At 44.0% G+C, this 18170-nt stretch overlaps 1 protein-coding gene across 1 annotated transcript in view; it reads left to right on the top strand.

The window, feature by feature from the left end:
• Nucleotides 1-18170, top strand: part of LOC135385488 (A.superbus venom factor 1-like) — a 134661-nt gene that overhangs the window by 12145 nt on the left and 104346 nt on the right. Inside the window, exons 6-8 of the mRNA XM_064614826.1 lie at nt 560-602; nt 1750-1837; nt 15625-15730. Of these exons, the coding sequence (XP_064470896.1) occupies nt 560-602; nt 1750-1837; nt 15625-15730 (237 nt within the window). The remainder of the gene's footprint in view (nt 1-559; nt 603-1749; nt 1838-15624; nt 15731-18170) is intronic.

Genomic DNA, 18170 nt, shown 5'->3' with positions numbered 1-18170 from the left:
TCGTGTACTTTCAGTAAGAAAAAGCATGATTTCGCTACATTACATTCAACGTTCACAGACTTGTTTATCGACGTGGACATCAGCGACAAAATGCCTTCACGGATACCGTCTGGCAGCTCCCCACAGCTTAGGGCCGTATGTAACTTACGACCATTCCTTAATGCCGTAAGTTTAAGGCTCTCATGGCATGCAGCCAATTACACAACACCGACATCGCGCTGTCGTCGAACGCTTCGAGTGTTGCCACTGGTGCTCACTGACCTTTCCTCAACCTGACCGTCTTTCGGACCCGGCAGAGTAAAACAGAGAGGGGCAAGTCTGAGTAATCAGTGCACACACATCCTCTTAGACAAGCCCGAGAGCATAGCAAAGCAAGCAGGGAGCAGTTACAATATTTAATGTTGGAATTGTTCGCGTAATGCTTAGTGTGTGCACCATTGTCAAATTGTGAGTACATTTACAGGTAAGATGAGTGTATATCATTGTCATACATGATACATAGGTATGAACTAGCGTTCGTATAGATTACATACAGCGCTTCACACATAATATATTGCAGAATCACCTGAACTACACAACGACCTTCAAAGTAGACAAATATGGTAAGTGCAGTGGTTCCTGACAAGCTTGTACAGAACGTCTAGTACAGTTCTGGACAAAAGTTCACGGAACACGCTCCCGCGCATTTCTTCCTGAGAGTGACACACTAGCAGCGAATGGCACCATACTGACTTTCAGGTCACCTGCTCGGAAATCCGTACGGTCCCATTTGCTGCTAGCGTGCACCCTGAGGAAGGAATGCGCCGGAGCGTGTTCCGTAAACTTGTGTCCAGCACTGTACATGTACGTGCACGAATGAAGTACCGTCGAAGCATTCTTGTACGCCCAGTCATGATAACAGGTACAAGTGAAACATTTGCATCTCATACTGAAGTACACTAACGTCGTCGAAAAGTCATGTGACGCGCTTTCTCACAAAACGAGATATGCACTATGTTGCGGTCGCATGTAGTGTACTGTGGGATACCATACGCAAACCATGGTTAGCATGCCTTTCTTAAGTCAAAACCCTCCGCACACAGTTTCGGAATGCGAAATATCCGTCGTCGATATCTATATGGTCGACAAGGCAACTGGGACCAGGCGGCCCATACCGATCGCCAACTTTCGAGGTGTTCTTTTTCTCTTCCTTTTTAACTTCTTTTCTTAACCTCCTTTCCATTTTATTTCTCTGTAGAGATAGTGATGGTTTGGTCTTCTCACAAATTCGCAAGGCTTGTTATCGAAAGAGAAAAACCTGTATCGGGCGTTACCCATTCCACGCGTATAGGCTCACGGCGAACCCGTTGCAAGACGGCAAATTTTCGGTTTAGGGAGTCAATACCAGTCAATACTTTCCTTCTGTTAGCATATGGGGTCCCGTAAAATGGGAATGTCTGTGCCTTAAGGGCGTCAATACACGTGAAATCGAGGTAAGCTCAATACTGTTAGCGGGTCACTTTTTTCCTTTGTGAGGTTGTTGCGTTCATGTTGTCGGTTTGAATGCCTTACTCGTGTAGCTAGCAGATAACAAGCTTTGGCCCCATTGTACTGAGGTGCTTATGCCTACTACGGCCGCAAATCGTACCCCTCTTATCTTGCTCCTATCCGCTATCATCTTTGCAGCAGTACACATCTACCATGCGTAAAAGATAATTAGTAAGTCTTTATATGTTACAGTTGCTCCATCATTATGTCTTTTGTTTGCAGTGCTCCCTCGATTTTCGGTGGACGTAAGGACAGAAAAGCCGTACATTTTGGAAGATACCGAATCAGTTGAAGTATCTGCAACAGCAAAGTAAGTGCCGGCTCTTCTCATAGAGCAACCAACGGTACGGTCACGTGGAAACACACCCGAATAAAGAAATATTTCTTACACTGGTGTAAACTGGTTCGCTCCATATTTTTAGGGGGGTTTGACACTTTGATAGATGCATGGTTCATTACATCATGCGCGTATCCTACAACACTCCAGAGTACTGAGGAAAAAAGAAATCTACGTGTCGTGCTTTGCGAGATACAAACCCTCAGATACATGCCCGAGTAAAGCACAGGCACCTGAGACCTCAGAGGTCCTACTGGTAGCCGTAAGCACATGAGTTCCCGCGCTGCTTTACTGGTGGCGTCGCGTGCCGTGATGTTGGAGCCGTGTGTGTTTCCGTATTCGGGGTGCCAATTTTCTGCGGCTCTATTGCCCTCTTCGCTGTGAAACTTTCAATGCAGCCTCATGTCGGTGCTAAGAACCGTCTTTGACGTCTATCTGAGGTAACCTTAAGTAAGCCCGGTTCGCAATATTGCGTTCCAAATGCGTACAGGTTGCCTTGGTAACCAACCACTGCGTCCATCCGTATATTAAGGCACTATGGGCAATCATAGGCCGCGCTTCAGGTAGAAGCAGCATGGAAACGCATTGGAACGGGTTTATATAAGTAAATTTTTACCTGGATACCAAACCGAACTTGCAGACGTTTTCGCGTGAAAAAAAAAAAGAACGAACGCGTTGGCATTTGAACCCTATTGCAGGAAATGCCCCACTTAAGTGCGAATCCTTTGACTGCGTCAGCATATATGAGACGGCAATACAATCAAAATGAGGAAAAACATGTCATATGGGAAATTTCACACTCTAAGAATTGTTCTACCCCTGACACACGGGCACTCTAAAGGTTTTTCCAGAAAAGAGCGCATACCAGGATTGCATTTGTGCCCATTGACACACGGCAACGGTGAATTTCCTTTTACACAACAGGCGACTATCACCTTTCTTACGGGAACGGCATCGAAAAGGCTGCCAGTGATTAACACACAACCGATTAACACTAAAGTGGATATCTTTAACATTTTTATGAGACGTTAAAATAATTTTCTAAACTTACAGGAATCTTACCGTGTCTCTAATGAGAGATCGTAAATTAAGTAGTCTCGAGTGCAGTTCCTCGGCATCCGCTAGGCACGCCAGTATTTATTTATTATTTATTTGTGTTATCGACAAAAGCGAAATTGTGTTTTGCCTCCTCTCCGGAGGTTTTTGAGTATATAAGGTTTGCTGCCGTTAAACTTGTTGCTGTGTAACGATAATTTTTCTATACTCCTTTTCGCGGGTTTATTTCGCAGTTGGTGTTGCTGGTTGTGTTTTGCTTGCTGCGGTCCTGCGTGTGCGTGTGCGTTGTAAAAGAATAATCGTGTTTCTGACTAGTCCTGACTCTAATGAGTGACAATGCTCAAGCACTGAAAGTTCTGAGCGCGCCGAAAGAGCTGAGAGTGAAGTGATGGGTAACAAAGTTGTGGGAAAATAAGTTATGCCTATGTAGTTCACACTGCAGCTTCTTTCCGTTGCGGGTATACGAGGCGCTCTTCAGATACATGCGTTCTTGATAGTGAAAACGCTTGTGTTTGACCAACACCCCTTCACCACGACTCCACTCTCCAGTCAGCCATGAACGGGCAGTGATACGCTTGCGCGGTGCGCCTGCATTCATTAGTCAGCATGCGTATCCGGAAGGTAACCCGTACCGCATGGAATGCGGTCGAGCACAACTCTTGCGTGTCCTGTGCTTCGCGGTTCGCCGTACTTCGTGATCATGACAACCGTGCCGCGCCGCATCCGTAACGCGTGAAAATGACACAGTGTGAACTAGGCATTAGCACGGCCTGCGTGGACAGAAACACAATGGTGAACATGATGAAAAATGATGTTCTGAGGCTGCACTCTTAAATTTCAAACACTTTCTTGGGTGTAATTGGATTATACCCTAACTGATTACGTTTTTGGTGTAACTCAACACCCTAAGATGGAAGTACACCCTGCAGGAGAGTTGCTAATTCAACACCATTTGGGGTGTAACGGAGTGATACCCTAGCTGTTCCGTTTTACGTGCAAATCAACACCCTTAAACAGTGGCGTAACGTGTTCAGCTTTGTTTCCATAGTGAGTGTATCATCAGCCAAAGTAAATGCATAACATGAAAATGTAATGCATTGTGGAGCAATACTCTCCCAATATAGCAATTCCGAACTGCTGCCATATTGGACCAATATACGGTCTGATATACGGATAAGGATATACGCGTTTAAATTTAGCCATACATTTGCAATATCAGATAAACGCGATAACGGACCAAAAGCTCACTTCCTTTCCAGGCATTTCCTTTCTAAGAGGGACCAGATACTATATCCATTGCTCGTCTTGCGAGCGTCTGCAAATTCGATAGCCCTGCTCGCCTTCCAGTTAAAAAGGAAGGGTGATGTGTCTCAGTTTAATTTGATTATATACATACAAAACACTGAAGTGAGGAATTGCTTCGAGTATCAGCTCAGCATCAAGATAACGTCCCCGTTTCTTATGGAAAATTAAAGACTCAGTACACACGGCATTCATATTCCACGACAATGTGAAACATTTTGCTCAGTTACACTCTTTTTACTCCTGTAGCCACATATACACCCCCAAAATCGGGCTCTGTAACTATTACACCCATTTAACACCCCCATACAAACTTAACAGGAAGGGTGTAACAGGGGTGTGCAAAACGATTTATATCCAAATTACACCCCATTTACACCAAAAAGGGTGTTCACAATTTAAGAGTGTGGAAGAGACAGAAGAGAGGGAAACACAATGGTGAAAGATGTATGGCTTTCATGTACAATGGTGAAGTCAACGCAGGAATCGCCGAGGCACTGAGCTATTCCGGTGTGCGGTGAGAGAAAAATTAACGCGAGATCGCCATTGTAGTGTGTAAGCGGCGCGAACTCCTTCCTTCAAGGGGTTCTTCAAAGGGTTAAAGGACCCATAGGAAGGAACACCTTCAAATGAGTTCTTGCCTTATCGTGTGTCAGGGGTATAAAAGAGTGCCGTTTCACTGGAGTTAAAATAAATAATGTTTAAAGTTAATCATCTGCTCCGCGTTTTGATCCGATTACTGGAATAGAAGTTTACACTGTCTCTAAGCGCACTCCGTGCTTACACCAGGCGAATACCAATTTTGAAATACAACTGGAATTGGATGACGAACTCAGGGCAAACACATAGTTACAAACGCCATATTTGACGTGATTGACAATGAGCGAGTCAGACTGACGACCACGCGCTGTGGCGTTGCCAACATTGAGGAACCTCTAATCTAATGTGTGACCTTTGAGGAGATCCTAGACGGTTTAGAGTGTTGTCACATTGCAAACATAGGGGTAGCATTGAGGCTAGCTAGAGTTGCAGACAAAACTTCAAATCAGAAAGTACAAACCTCCTGTACATGCCCAAGAATTAGGGACAAAACGTAAAGCAAGCTTCACCTAAAACGGCTCCCATAGAGCCTGTGTATTCTGGAACGAAAAGCGCGTGCTACATATTCCACTGGCAGCGCTTTGCATTCGTTCTCTAATAGCATCTTGCCTCTGCCAGGACAAAACTTTTGAGCATTTTTTTTGGCATGAATAGTGGCATCTTCAAGGTTCCATTCAGGTTCCAAATTTTGAATCTGTAAAGGGGCCTTCCATCGCCGCACGAACGCGTTGCGGCGAAGCCTACGTTCAAGGCCACGCGCAACCACAGGTTTGGGAAATGGCTCGCCGCAGAAGAGACTACAACAGATAAAGAACACAAACAAGAAATAACAATACGAGGAGCAAAGATGTGTGTGTTACTTCACGCGGTAAGGGTATAGGACATAAAAAGCTAAAAACTTGACAGCTGTTAGGAGAACTAACATCGTTGAGCAAACGTGTGTACACTATGGCTGTTACGAAGTCTGTTGGTATCTGCTAAACTGTGAGAAATCAAACAAAACATAAAATAAAGGCGTGGTCGGAGTGAACGGCACAACAAAGACAACAATAAATGATGACGTTGAGATGGGGTGTTTCACCGCGGAGGTGCGCACCCTACCCCACTGCACGTGGAACATTATGTGAAGATGATGAAGGAAGGATGAAAACACAAGAAAGAACTAAAATGAACGGCAGAAAATAGACCAACGACAGCTTAAGACGAGACATGTACTACTTTGCATTGGAAAATGTGATATCTGAGGTTCTACGATGTGCTAGGGTTGTCAAACCAAGTTTATCGAGGATAAGTTCATAATTATAGACAGTGATGGCCACTAACTACTTCTACAGTAGTTTAACTATAACTACTAACTACTTTGTGATTGAGTAGTTTAACTAGTAGTTCAACTACTTTTACAGGGGAGTAGTTAAAACTACTTTTTTAACTACTGCAATGTAGTTTAACTACATCTATAACTACTTAACGTTGTCCACCAACACCAATCCCTTGTAGTGTTCTTGGACACCTAAATATCAATCACAAGCAATAATAAACTTTGGCTCAAGCCATTGCTACGATCGTCAAATACAAAGCTTGCGGCGGGATTCTTTCTATGCCTACGCGATAAACTACGTTGCAGAATTATTTCACAGCATATGAGGCTTCACTAGACAAGCATTAAAAGTAGAGGTATGCAAATATTCGAAATTTCGAATATTTGCGATATTCGATCAGTATTCGTATTCGAAAATTTGATATTCGAAGTCTTCCAATATTCGTAAAAGTTCGAATATGTATTCGATTTTTTTTTCGCATATCAGAGCAGCTTATTCCGAAGCTGTTTCGGGCTGCGCACTGGAATTTGTACGTTGTGGCGACGAACATGAATAGTAGAACAGCTGCAAAGCGACGCGCGGAGCTTCCCAGGTACACTCGCTTGCGAATGCGTCGCTATACGTTCGGTAACCGAAACCGAAACTAGTACGGAGTTGTGTGCGGTCGCCATTTTAGAGTCCGCCCCAGCGAAACCCGAGACCGCGGTACGTTTCATACATCGTCAGCACTGTCGCGGCTTTAGTGGATTGCTAGCGAACGCTGAACATTCGTATGAGGCCTACAGTTCGGTGAAATTACGGTTAAATATCGAAATTTTGTTGACGTTGAGCTGAACACCGCTGTTCAGCGTCCAATTGCATGCACAGCCAAAACCTGCGTTTCGAATGCGTGTTTTTCGGTTTCGTTTTGTGGTTGTCAGCGATATATGATAGACTCATGGTCGGTTGCGATGACGGCGATAATCGAGGAGTGGGACGTGTTGATATTTCGACATAATTTCTCCAACTCCGCCGCTCTGCGACCGTATGAAAGCGCCAACTAGGGCGACAGTAACGCTGCAGTCATTTGAAACTGCGCTAGCTGTTGTTACAGATGATAGCAAGACGCATATATAGCCTTAAGTCTGACCTTCACGGAGCGATTTTGCTCGCGACTCACGCGCGTCGCCGTCGGCGCGACAAAGTTTGAGGCCCGCGCGCATATTTCCGCCGTGAAATGAAAGGAGCGCTGAACACGAACGTCGCGGAAACAATCACGCGTGATACAGCCATACAACATCGTCGAGGATCGCAGTTTTACTGCGCTATAATGCATGAGGCCGTTCCAAACTATGCATTACCGTAAGTAACGGTTGTCTCACGCGTGATGTCACGCGTGAGAGCAGTGAAACCGTGCAGTTTCTCGCCTTCACGACAAATGCGGAAGGCATTGTCAATGCAAGAAGAGATCACTTGCCACCATCATTTTCCTTCTGAGGTGCTCATCACTAAATCATCCCACACTCTTAACATGCCATTGCTCTTCACTTCCATTCTGTCTGTTTCACCAGCACTTATGCCAACACAGGTGTTCACTGTTCATGAAAGATTTTTGAAATGAAAGTTTTTTCTTGCGGTTTTCAGCTTGCCTCATGAGAACAGCACACTGTTTCATTGTAAAAATAATTTTACTCTACATGTGCATATAAGCATGTATGCCCTATGCTAAGCCAATACATTAATACATATTCCTCATTAGCACTTGGGACATTTTTCTAAGGATCGGCAGAACACAACTGTGACGATGCTTGTTTTCGGGGCTTAATTAACTTAATGAACTCTTAGAAGCCGTTATCCTATGTGTGATATTCGATATTCGATTCGTATGTGAAAATTTCAATATTCGCTCACCTCTAATTAACAGTGAAGATTTAGTACACATGCACGACACAATTGCTCTGCACCCCCGTTCTCATCAAACAAGTAGCTCAAGGCAAAATTCGGAAGCACAATCGTGCCCTAGAGCTTGCGGCAAAATTGGAAGTAGTTGGCGCCTTCAGTAACCTAACTACTGTAGTTACCTACTTAAAATAGTAGTTTAACTAGTAGTTGCCACTACATTTCTGCAAGTAGTTGATAACTACTTTTTAACTACAATGAGATAGTTTAACTAGTAGTTTAACTACATGTAGTTAACTACTGGCCATCACTGATAGACACCAATGTGTCGGTCATAGAGAATGTCAATGACTCCAAGGGATTCGATGCTGTCATTGGGTAAATCTCTTATCTCTGAAATTAGTGAAGCTAATTAAGTATGCCATTTTAGTTAGCCATCGAACACTGATGAGACCGGCTAGGAAAGATATCCGAGAGGCCAGGTATGTTAGGCGCCCAAACGGTACGTCCGGGGCTCTCATAAATTTTTAACAACTGTGGCACCTAACAAAGGACAACCTGTATATCCTCGTGTGTTTCCATACTGACTCCCGGAAGAATTCGAGGCTCGTTCGAGTAGACCGAATGTACAATCGTATTTATGAAATAGCGCACAAAAAAAAAAAAAAAGGAAACGAAAAAAATGACGTGGTTGCAAAATTTGACACATACACAAATAAAAGATTTGACTAAAATTGACTAACGAACCAACATTCAGTTTGATTGCAGAAACAAGGTATTTTGAGGCACGATAGATCTATAAGTTGAGTGAATGTTGGCGTGGATATGTCACGGTGACGTAGATGGTGTCGTCTGAGACGAAAAAAATGCTAGAGGCTGAAGGCTCGGCAGTGCAGAGAACCTACGGATACGCATGTAAGATGAGGGAAGTAGGACAACCATGCACGCACACGCATGACGCTGAACTATAAAACCGATCTGTATATTCCGAAACTCCGAGTGGCTGAACACACCGTTTGTATAGACTGCCGGTTTAGTTTCTTCTTTCTCGCTCTCTCCTTTCTCCTTTTTATTTCCTTTTTTTTTTCTTTGAGGGGGGGGGGGGGGCTTATTAATACCTGAAGACAATTTATGATACAGCTATATATAGATGTCAGGGTGCTCGCTAACGCAGGAGCTTCTCTAGCGAGAAAAGCGCAAAGGCGGTCACGTGGTCAGTTTGTATTACAGCACATTACTCTGCTCTCTTTTGACCACAATAATGCTCGTTGCCTTGTCAATGTCATCTGCATTTTTTAGACACTGTAGATATGTCGTTCACCTCGAAACTACAAAAAAAGTTAAGAAATCACGACTTTCTGCTGTTTTTGTTTGACTTGCGATTATCCGGCGACTTTCTGTTGTCGTTATCTCTCAAAATCTCTCAAAATAAGCACAATTTCAGACAAAAAAGAAAAGAAAACCAAAGAAAATATATCGTTCTGCTTTCCTGTCTTTTATTTTCCATACTTAATACAGCTAAAGCCGTAGTGGCTCAAATCTATCCCTACTGCAGCCTAATGCCGCGTGCTTTTCGACAGCCGTACTCCTGGCTTTTCTTTTCGTCAGTGGAGAGGGTTCTAGCAGGTGTGCTGTCTTATCAGCGTAGTTCTTCTGAAGATTTACAATTTTGATCCAGACGTACATGCTCGCGCTTTCAGCAGACTGCTTGGGACTGTGTTGTTCGCTATCGCTTCTTTTTTCATTCGATCATCTTTGTTTCTGTAGGTGTGAAGAAAAGTTTATTCACCGGTTGATAAGCAACTGCGTGCACCACGTAAAAGTCAGTTGTGTAGCATCGATTGCTAATACGTATGAGTTGAATAAATACGAATGAAGCACGATGAACGTTTGATTTACACGTAAGAGTTAGTGACGTCTTTATTGGGAAAAACTTCGCATGGCTGCATATGCGATCACAATGTCCTCCTTTTAACGTTGAAGCCAAAATAATCGGGGGCACTCCAAACCACGTTACTCAAGCTGTGACGCAACATTTGCCTCAGCTTCCCCTCGTCTGGATCTTTGGACGTCGTTCCCGATTTCCGTTCTTAGCTCACGTCGCGTCATGGAGTCCACATGTAACATGCGTGACACGCGCTGGTTGAGTTCGACACTTATACGTGGCCTCTTTCCTCTTGGATGCCATCTTCTTCCCAGTACATGACGTCACGTTTCTGATATCTCCTAGCCTGTAGCGCAGATGAATTTTCTTCTATCCTTTAACATATTTTAGCACATCCCATGTGCGCCCCATTTGTTTGTTCGCCGATGATGTAGGTTCTCTAAGACACAATTTTTCTTTTTTAGTCCTTGGCTAGAAGGCCGTCCTAGTCAGCGCTGCTGCATGTGGCTCATCGCGCCGTAATGCGAAAAAACATGTATAACGGGGTCACGCTCTACTGTCCGTACCCCTTGCATTTGTTTCCCAGATCTAGAAACATAGTTAGGACGTTTAACGTCTCCTGCTCCTGACGCAGATCTTTCCCTGCAGTATCTTGCTCAAATTCTTTTACCACACATCTAAAAAGATCCCACAAGTGTACTAGTTCATCTCTGGTGTCTGAGGAAAGGACTGCAGTCACAACGCGTGGTAGATTATCAAGAAGTAAATCGACATCCTTTCCTGTTAATGATGTGAATTTAGCAACTTCCGTTTTGCTGTCAGTGAGCAGTGTGACGTTCGCGTCTGTTTCCTTTATAATGTCCACCAGTTTTCTCACGGACGTGTCTTTTGCTTTTGGATCGCGCACTCTATTAGCAGTGTCTACGTCCTGCATTTCCAGAGCAGGTTTTCAAGAAGCTGCTCGACTATTCGTATCTTCATGTGCAAAAGATCAGGGACAATGAAGCGGGGTTCTATAGAGAACAATGGTGGGGGCCGTACATCTGCGTCTGCTTTCCACTGGCCGAATAATAACTTGTGAGTGTTTGTTTCACAAAATTGATTATCATAATAACACCTAAGAGGATCGTTAATTCAAGAGCTTATATGCATTCCATTACCGATGCCAAACAATTTAAGAAATGCTTATGCGACCATTGCGGGCGGAGGGGTGACGAAGAAATTGGAGCGATCTGCATGCCTATACTGGCGGTACTTTGTGGGGGGAAGGGATGAAGAAGGGGAGATGAAGGAGGAAGGCTCACGCGTCTGGTCGGCATTGCTTTTGCGCTGCATTGCCGTTTTTCAATTTCCACTTTGTACGTGTTGTCATTGTTTGCTCCAGTTGACCAAAATGTTTCATGTACTTGTTTATTTACCTCCACGTATCTGCACATTTTTTTTCATGTGGTTGTATACTGCTATGTTAACATTATGCTACGAAATGCTATCCTCCCGTTTGTATTGCTTCCATGGCCAACAGGGGAAATAAATACATGAGCCTGTAGGTCTCACAGCAAAACAACCGTCCACCTTCCGCGTACATACTTTGAGAGCGATAAGAGATAAGAGCGATAATCAGCTTCTTTTGCGGGACTCGCCGATGCCACTCGACTACTGAAGTTTCTCTCTCTCTTTGTTTCTTTCTTTTTTTCTTACAGCGGTTGCAGACCGGCCACTGCTGCACGGCTCATGATGTACTCGTACCGGGGCATCAAGCGCAGAATTATTATTTTATCTGTATCTTGTTGAGTTGCCCGCTTCATCACGGCTTCCGCGTTAACCACATGACGGACAGAAAGGCGAGGTCGATTACAGCAGCTATCAACGAAACCCGTGCACAAAAGTAACGACCGACTTATTGTTTTCTTTGATTTTAGTGACTTTTTTTTCCCCTTCATACTTCATCTAATGAAATCATTCCTTGTTCATCAAGATATCTACTGGACCTGATAGCACTGCGGTCTTGTCTTGACTAGGAAGTATGCTAGGACGTTGCCAAAGCTTATTCGCTCTGGGCGCGTTCTTGCTATTGTTCCTGTATGCAAGAGCTTTTGTGCCCCTATTTTCTGCGGCTGAGAATTCTGGAGTCTGCGACGGATGTACGAACAGATGTGCCTTCCTATATTTCTTCAGACTGGCTGTACGCCATAGAACGAATAATTGCTAAAAGGGTATTCGATAATCTGTATGGGAATATACAAGGAATATATTACACGTCCGTGAGAAAGCTGGCAGAGATTATAAAGGGATCTGGTGCGAACGTGAGACTGCTCACTGACAGCAAAACGGAAGTTGCTAAATTCACATCATTAACAGGGAAGAATGACGATTTACTTCTTGAGAGTCTACCACGCCTTGCGACCCCAGCCCTGTCCTCGGACACCAGAGATGAACTATCACAGTTATAGGGTCTTTTCAGAGGTGTGGTAAAAGAATTGAGCAAGATACTGCAGGGAAAGATCTGCGTCAGAAGCCGTTAAACGTCCTAACTATGTTTCTCGATCTGGGAAACAAATGCAAGAGGTATGGATAGTAGAGCGTGACCCCGTATATACATGTTTTTTCGCATCACGCCGCGATGAGTCACATGCAGCAGCGCTGACTAGGATGGCCTTCTAGCCAAGGACTAGAAAAGATAAATTGTGTCTTAGAGAACCTACATCATCGGCGAACAAACAAATTGGACGCAGCATGGGATGGGCTAAAATATGTTAAAGTTGGAAGAAAATTCTGCGCTACAGGCTAGGAGATATCAGAAACGTGACGTCACGTACTGGGAAGAAGGTGGCACCCAAGAGGAAAGAGGCCAGGTTTAAGTGTCGAACTCAACCAGCGCGTGTCACGCATGTTACATGTGGACTCCATGACGCGACGTGAGCTAAGAACGGAAATCGAGAACGACGTCCAAAGATCCAGACGACGGCAAGCTGAGGCAAATGTTGCGTCACAGCTTGAGTAACGTGGTTTGAAGCGCCCCCGATTATTTTGTCTTCAACGTTAAAAGGAGGACATTGTGATCGCATATGCAACGATGCGAAGTTTTTCCCAACATGAAGACGTCACTAACTCTAATGTGTAAATCATCGTGCTTCATTCATATTTATTCAACTCATACGTGCTAGCAATCGATGCTACACAACTGACTTGTACGTGGTGCACGCAGTTGCTTATCAACTCGTCAATAAATTTTTCTTCACACCTACAGAAAAAAAGATGATCGAATGAAAAAAGAAGCGACAGCGAACAACACAGTCCCAAGCAGTCTGCTGAAAGCGCGAGCATGTACGACGGCTGGATCAAGACAGTAAATCTTCAGAAGAAATACGCTGATGAGACAGCACACCTGCTAGAACCCTCTCTACTGACGAAAAGAAAAGCCAGAAGTACGGCTGTCGAAAAGCACGCGGCATTAGGCTGCAATAGGGATAGATTTGAGCCACTACGGCGTTAGCTGTATTAAGTATAGAAAATAAAAGACAGGAACGCAGCACGATACGTTGTTTTCTTTTCTTTTTTCGTTGTCTGAAATTGTGCTTATTTTGATAGACTTTGATAGATAGAACAGAAAGTCGCCACAAAATCGCAAATGAAACTCAAACAACAGAAGTCGTGACTTCTTAACTTTTTTTTGCAGTTTCGAGGTGAACGACATATCTACAGTATCTAAAAAATGCAGAAGACATTGACAAGGCAACGAGCATTATTGTGATCAAAAGGGAGCATAGCAATGTGTTATAATACAAACGGAACACGTGACCGCCTTTTACAATTGCGCTTTCCTCCCTAGAGAGAGGCTCCTGCGTTCGCGAGGAAGCCTGACATCCTATAGCTGTATCATAAATTGTCTTCAGGTATTCATAAGCCCCCCCCCCCACTCAAAGAAAAAAAAGGAAAGAAAAAGGAGAAAGGAGAGAGCGAGAAAGAAGAACCGAAACCGGCAGTCTATACAAACGGTGTGTACCCGGTGTGTACAGCCACTCGGAGTATACAGATCGGAATATATAGATCGGTTTTATAGTTCAGCGTCATGCGTGTGCGTGCATGGTTGTCCTACTTCCCTCATCTTACATGCGTATCCGTAGGTTCTCTGCACTGCCGAGCCTTCGAGCCCCCAGCATTTTTTTCGTCTAGACGACACCATCTACGTCACCGCAACATATCCAAGCCAACATTCACTCAACTTATAGACCTATCGTGCCTCAGAATACCTTGTTTCTATAAGCAAACTGAATGTTGGTTCGTTAGGCATACTTTAGCCCGCCAATTTTAGTCAAATCTTTTATTTTTGTATGTCTCAAATTTTGCAACCATGTCCAATTTTTTAGTTTTTTTTTTTTTCTTGCGCTATTTCATAAACACGATTGTACATTCGGTCTACTCGAACGAGCGTCGAATTCTTCCCGGAGTAGGTATGGAAACACATGAGGATATACAGGTTGTCCTTTGTTAGGTGCCAGAGTTGTTAAAAATTTATGAGAGCCCCGGACGTGCCGTTTGGGCTCCTAACATACCTGGCCTCTCGGATATCTTTCCTAGCCGGTCGCATCAGTGTTCGATGGCTAACTAAAATGGCATACTTAATTAGCTTCACTAATTTTCAAATATAAGAGATTGACCGAATGGCAGCATCGAATCCCTTGGAGTCATTGTACATTCTCTATGACCGACGCATTGGTGTCTATAATTATTAACCTATCCTGGATAAACTTGGTTTGACAACCCTAGCACATCGTAGAACCTCAGATATCACATTTTCCAATGCAAAGTAGTACATGTCTCGTCTTAAGCTGTCGTTGGTCTATTTTCTGCCGTTCATTTTAGTTCTTTCTTGTGTTTTCATCCTTCCTTCATCATCTTCACATGATGTTCCACGTGCAGTGGGGTAGGGTGCGCACCTCCGCGGTGAAACACCCCATCTCAACGTCATCATTTCTTGTTGTCTTTGTTGTGCCGTTCACTCCGACCACGCCTTTATTTTATGTTTTGTTTGATTTCTCACAGTTTAGCAGATACCAACAGACTTCGTAACAGCCATAATGTACACACGTTTGCTCAACGATGTTAGTTCTCCTAACAGCTGTCAAGTTTTTAGCTTTTTATATCCTATACCCTTACCACGTGAAGTAACACACAAATCTTTGCTCCTCGTATTGTTATTTCTTATTTGTCGTCTTTATCTGTTGTAGTGTCTTCTGCGGCGAGCCATTTCCCAAACCTGTGGTTGCGCGTGGCCTTGAACGTAGGCTTCTCCACTACGCGTTCGTGCGGCGATTGAAGGCTCCTTTACATGTTCAAAATTTGGAACCCGAATGGAACCTTGAAGATGCCACTATTAATGCCCAAAAAAATGCTCAAAAGTTTCGTCTTGGCAGAGGCAACATGCCATTAGAGAACGAATGCAAAGCGCTGCCAGCAGAATATGTAGCACGCGCTTTTCGTTCCAAAATACACAGGCTCTATGGGAGCCGTTTTAGGTGAAGCCTGCTTTACGTTTTGTCCCTAATTCTTGGGCATGTGGCTGCTATGGATTATGGCTTTGTGTGTACCCCATAGCGTCTGCCTAGCGGAAGGTGATTAAGAACCTTGCTTTTCGTTGTTGAAGGTTGTGCAGCCACCGTGGCTAGCAGTTTTGCCAAACGATTTCATTAATCACAGGAAATTTGTTACTTCTGTTTCAGATTCGTGAACAAGCAGAATGTTCAAGGATACGCGATATTTCGCTTTGGCGTAAAGTACGACACGAGTCAAATTGAGTGGGTAGGAAGGAGTCAGCAGCCCAAACAGGTAAATGGCATGACAGTCCTGGACATCCTAATTGAGGTGCCAGGACAACACAAGACATGGGTGGAAGCACTCAGCAATGCGTTGAAAACATGGACACATAATCGTATTCGTATCGTGCTGCCATGATAATACAAATCTGCTTTATTCTATGCACATAGTGCCACTCTGCAAGCATGTACAGTTGCAGGCAGAGATGGGGCAGCTGCTCCACAAAGGGAACTCGTTGTACCAGTTAAGTCACTGTGCAAGATATGTAACTAACTTACTAAAGAAGCTACACGTAATGAAAATGAACTTGAAGTTCCTAAGCTACTTTAGAAAAGAAAACAGTTGCTTTATAACGAGTTTGCTTTAGTTATTTGTTACCAATATATACTGTCTAGTTCTTTTCTTTCTATACTTAATTCAAATCTTGATCTCACAATGGGTGCTGCAAGACGTTTCAAAATACTTTTTATATACAAAAGCTATATCAATATCTGATAAGACGAAAGAAGACTACGTTTATGTGCTTCTTTATGGAGAGATCTGATGATTTTGATCTCGTAGTAAGGCTATTGGACGGGGCAGAAAGCAAGTTTATGTTCTATGAGTTGTCCTCTACGCACATATCGTAGAACCACGCAGAGTTTTATCCTTACTACACAATGCCATATGTCATTATAAGTACACTGCTCCTCACTAAGATGAGCGACACCTGAGCTTCCTAACGTACGCCCAAAACAGAATTCGGAACATTCACCGCGTAACAACAAGGGAGTCAGACGCGCCGTGCACGTATCGCCGGCGTGCACGTTGCTTGTCTCTAAAGTCACAGGGAGGGAGGACGCAGCTCGCGATGTAGACGAGAATCGAACAAGAGGAACTTGCAACTTTCTCCAAGTTACTTTGACGAAATTACCTAAACAATAAACGAGTTCCTCAAGAAGTTACTGGAGCTCACACGCAATGAGCTAAGTTAAAAGTTACTGAAAAAAAGTAGCTTAGTTACACTAACGAGTTACCCCAACACTAGAAACAGGACAAGTACGAGAGAGTATAATACATTGGAAATAAGCAAATGGGTGTACTCTGTTCTGTGGGAAAAACGGCCCGAGACTGAAAAAAGCACTGGCATCGTTTCTAGGAATTTGGTTAGGGTACTATCTTCCAGTATCAAAAGACTGCGCCTTTTAAATGTGCAGGAGAATGTGAGGTACTTGGATTGCTTTTGACTTTATATACATTACAAATCGCGTACTTTGCACGGTATCCTGAGCACATGCACTTTCTATTGTCGCTGTCTTCCACGTTGGTTCGAGGCAGTATTATGCGAAAACGCCGTTACACTTGAAGTAACGCCAACGTTTAGGGGTATGGCCCTGGCACGAAGTAATGCATTGTAAAGTAGACTCTGAAGAAAAAAGGAGTAACGGGTGAATACACCCCCTCCTCCCATTCCTTAACTCCCGCCTCCGTGCTCTCCATAGTTACGCCTCCGTGCTCTCCAAATTTTATTCAACAATTGTAGTATTAGAGTAGCGCAGAATGCAACCAGGACACAGAAGCGGGAAGAAACTAACGCTTAAGTTTCAACACTTTTCAAAGAAACACATGAAACACGTCAGGCAACACTGAACCCACAGACAACACCCCCAACGTCTCACCTTGCTAAAGTTTATTGAACACGTAACGAGTGACATCACAGGCCTTCGTGTGCCGATATTTTTGACTTCTAAACTCGTGTATACAGTACCGACATTCATACGTTGCATCGTCTTCATGTACTTATTGATTTCACAGTAAAGCTGTCAGCTAACAGTTGGTCTAATAAATATACCCCCCCCCCCTCCATCAGCTAGTGACGTTCTCACCCTTACGGGAGGACATCTCGTTGTGTGTGACCTTCTCACACGCTAATTTCGTGGAGTGCTTATCCCAACGTTTAGCGCGTTCGAGGGAGTTTCCTGGTCAACGGTGCTGAGGGAAGCGCGCATCTTTTTTTCTGGCGAATGCGGGTAAGCAAACTTCACACCCACAACCGCGGCGTTATTATGTGGGTATATCTGCACTATCCGCGGACGCAGTGCAGGTACAGCCGAGGTTTACCCGCAACATGGAGCGACACTGAATTCTATTCAGAAGTGTCAACACTTCGCCTCTATTTATCACTTCTAAAGGAATGACCCTGAACTAGAGTCCTGCATTGGCCAACTTCTCCGTGCCCGACCCGGCCCGGACCTTCATGTTTTTATGCAGCCTGGCCCGGTGACGCGGCGAGTAGGTCCTTCCCTAGTATTTCCAGCCTTGACGTACGCGTTTCCAGCGCTTGTCAAATAAATTTATAAGTAAATTTAAGAGAGGCGTAGCCTATTTTTATCCATTATGCACTTGCATAATAGGTGCAAAATAGGCTCCGCCTCCCTTTTCAACAAATCAGGGGCGAAAACGTTGCCATTCG

The sequence above is a fragment of the Ornithodoros turicata genome, chromosome 2 (assembly GCF_037126465.1).
Source record: "Ornithodoros turicata isolate Travis chromosome 2, ASM3712646v1, whole genome shotgun sequence".
NCBI classification, from domain to species: Eukaryota; Metazoa; Arthropoda; class Arachnida; order Ixodida; family Argasidae; genus Ornithodoros; species Ornithodoros turicata.
The sequence above is the reverse complement of the archived record's forward strand: the minus strand, read 5'-3'. Positions and strand labels throughout refer to the sequence as shown.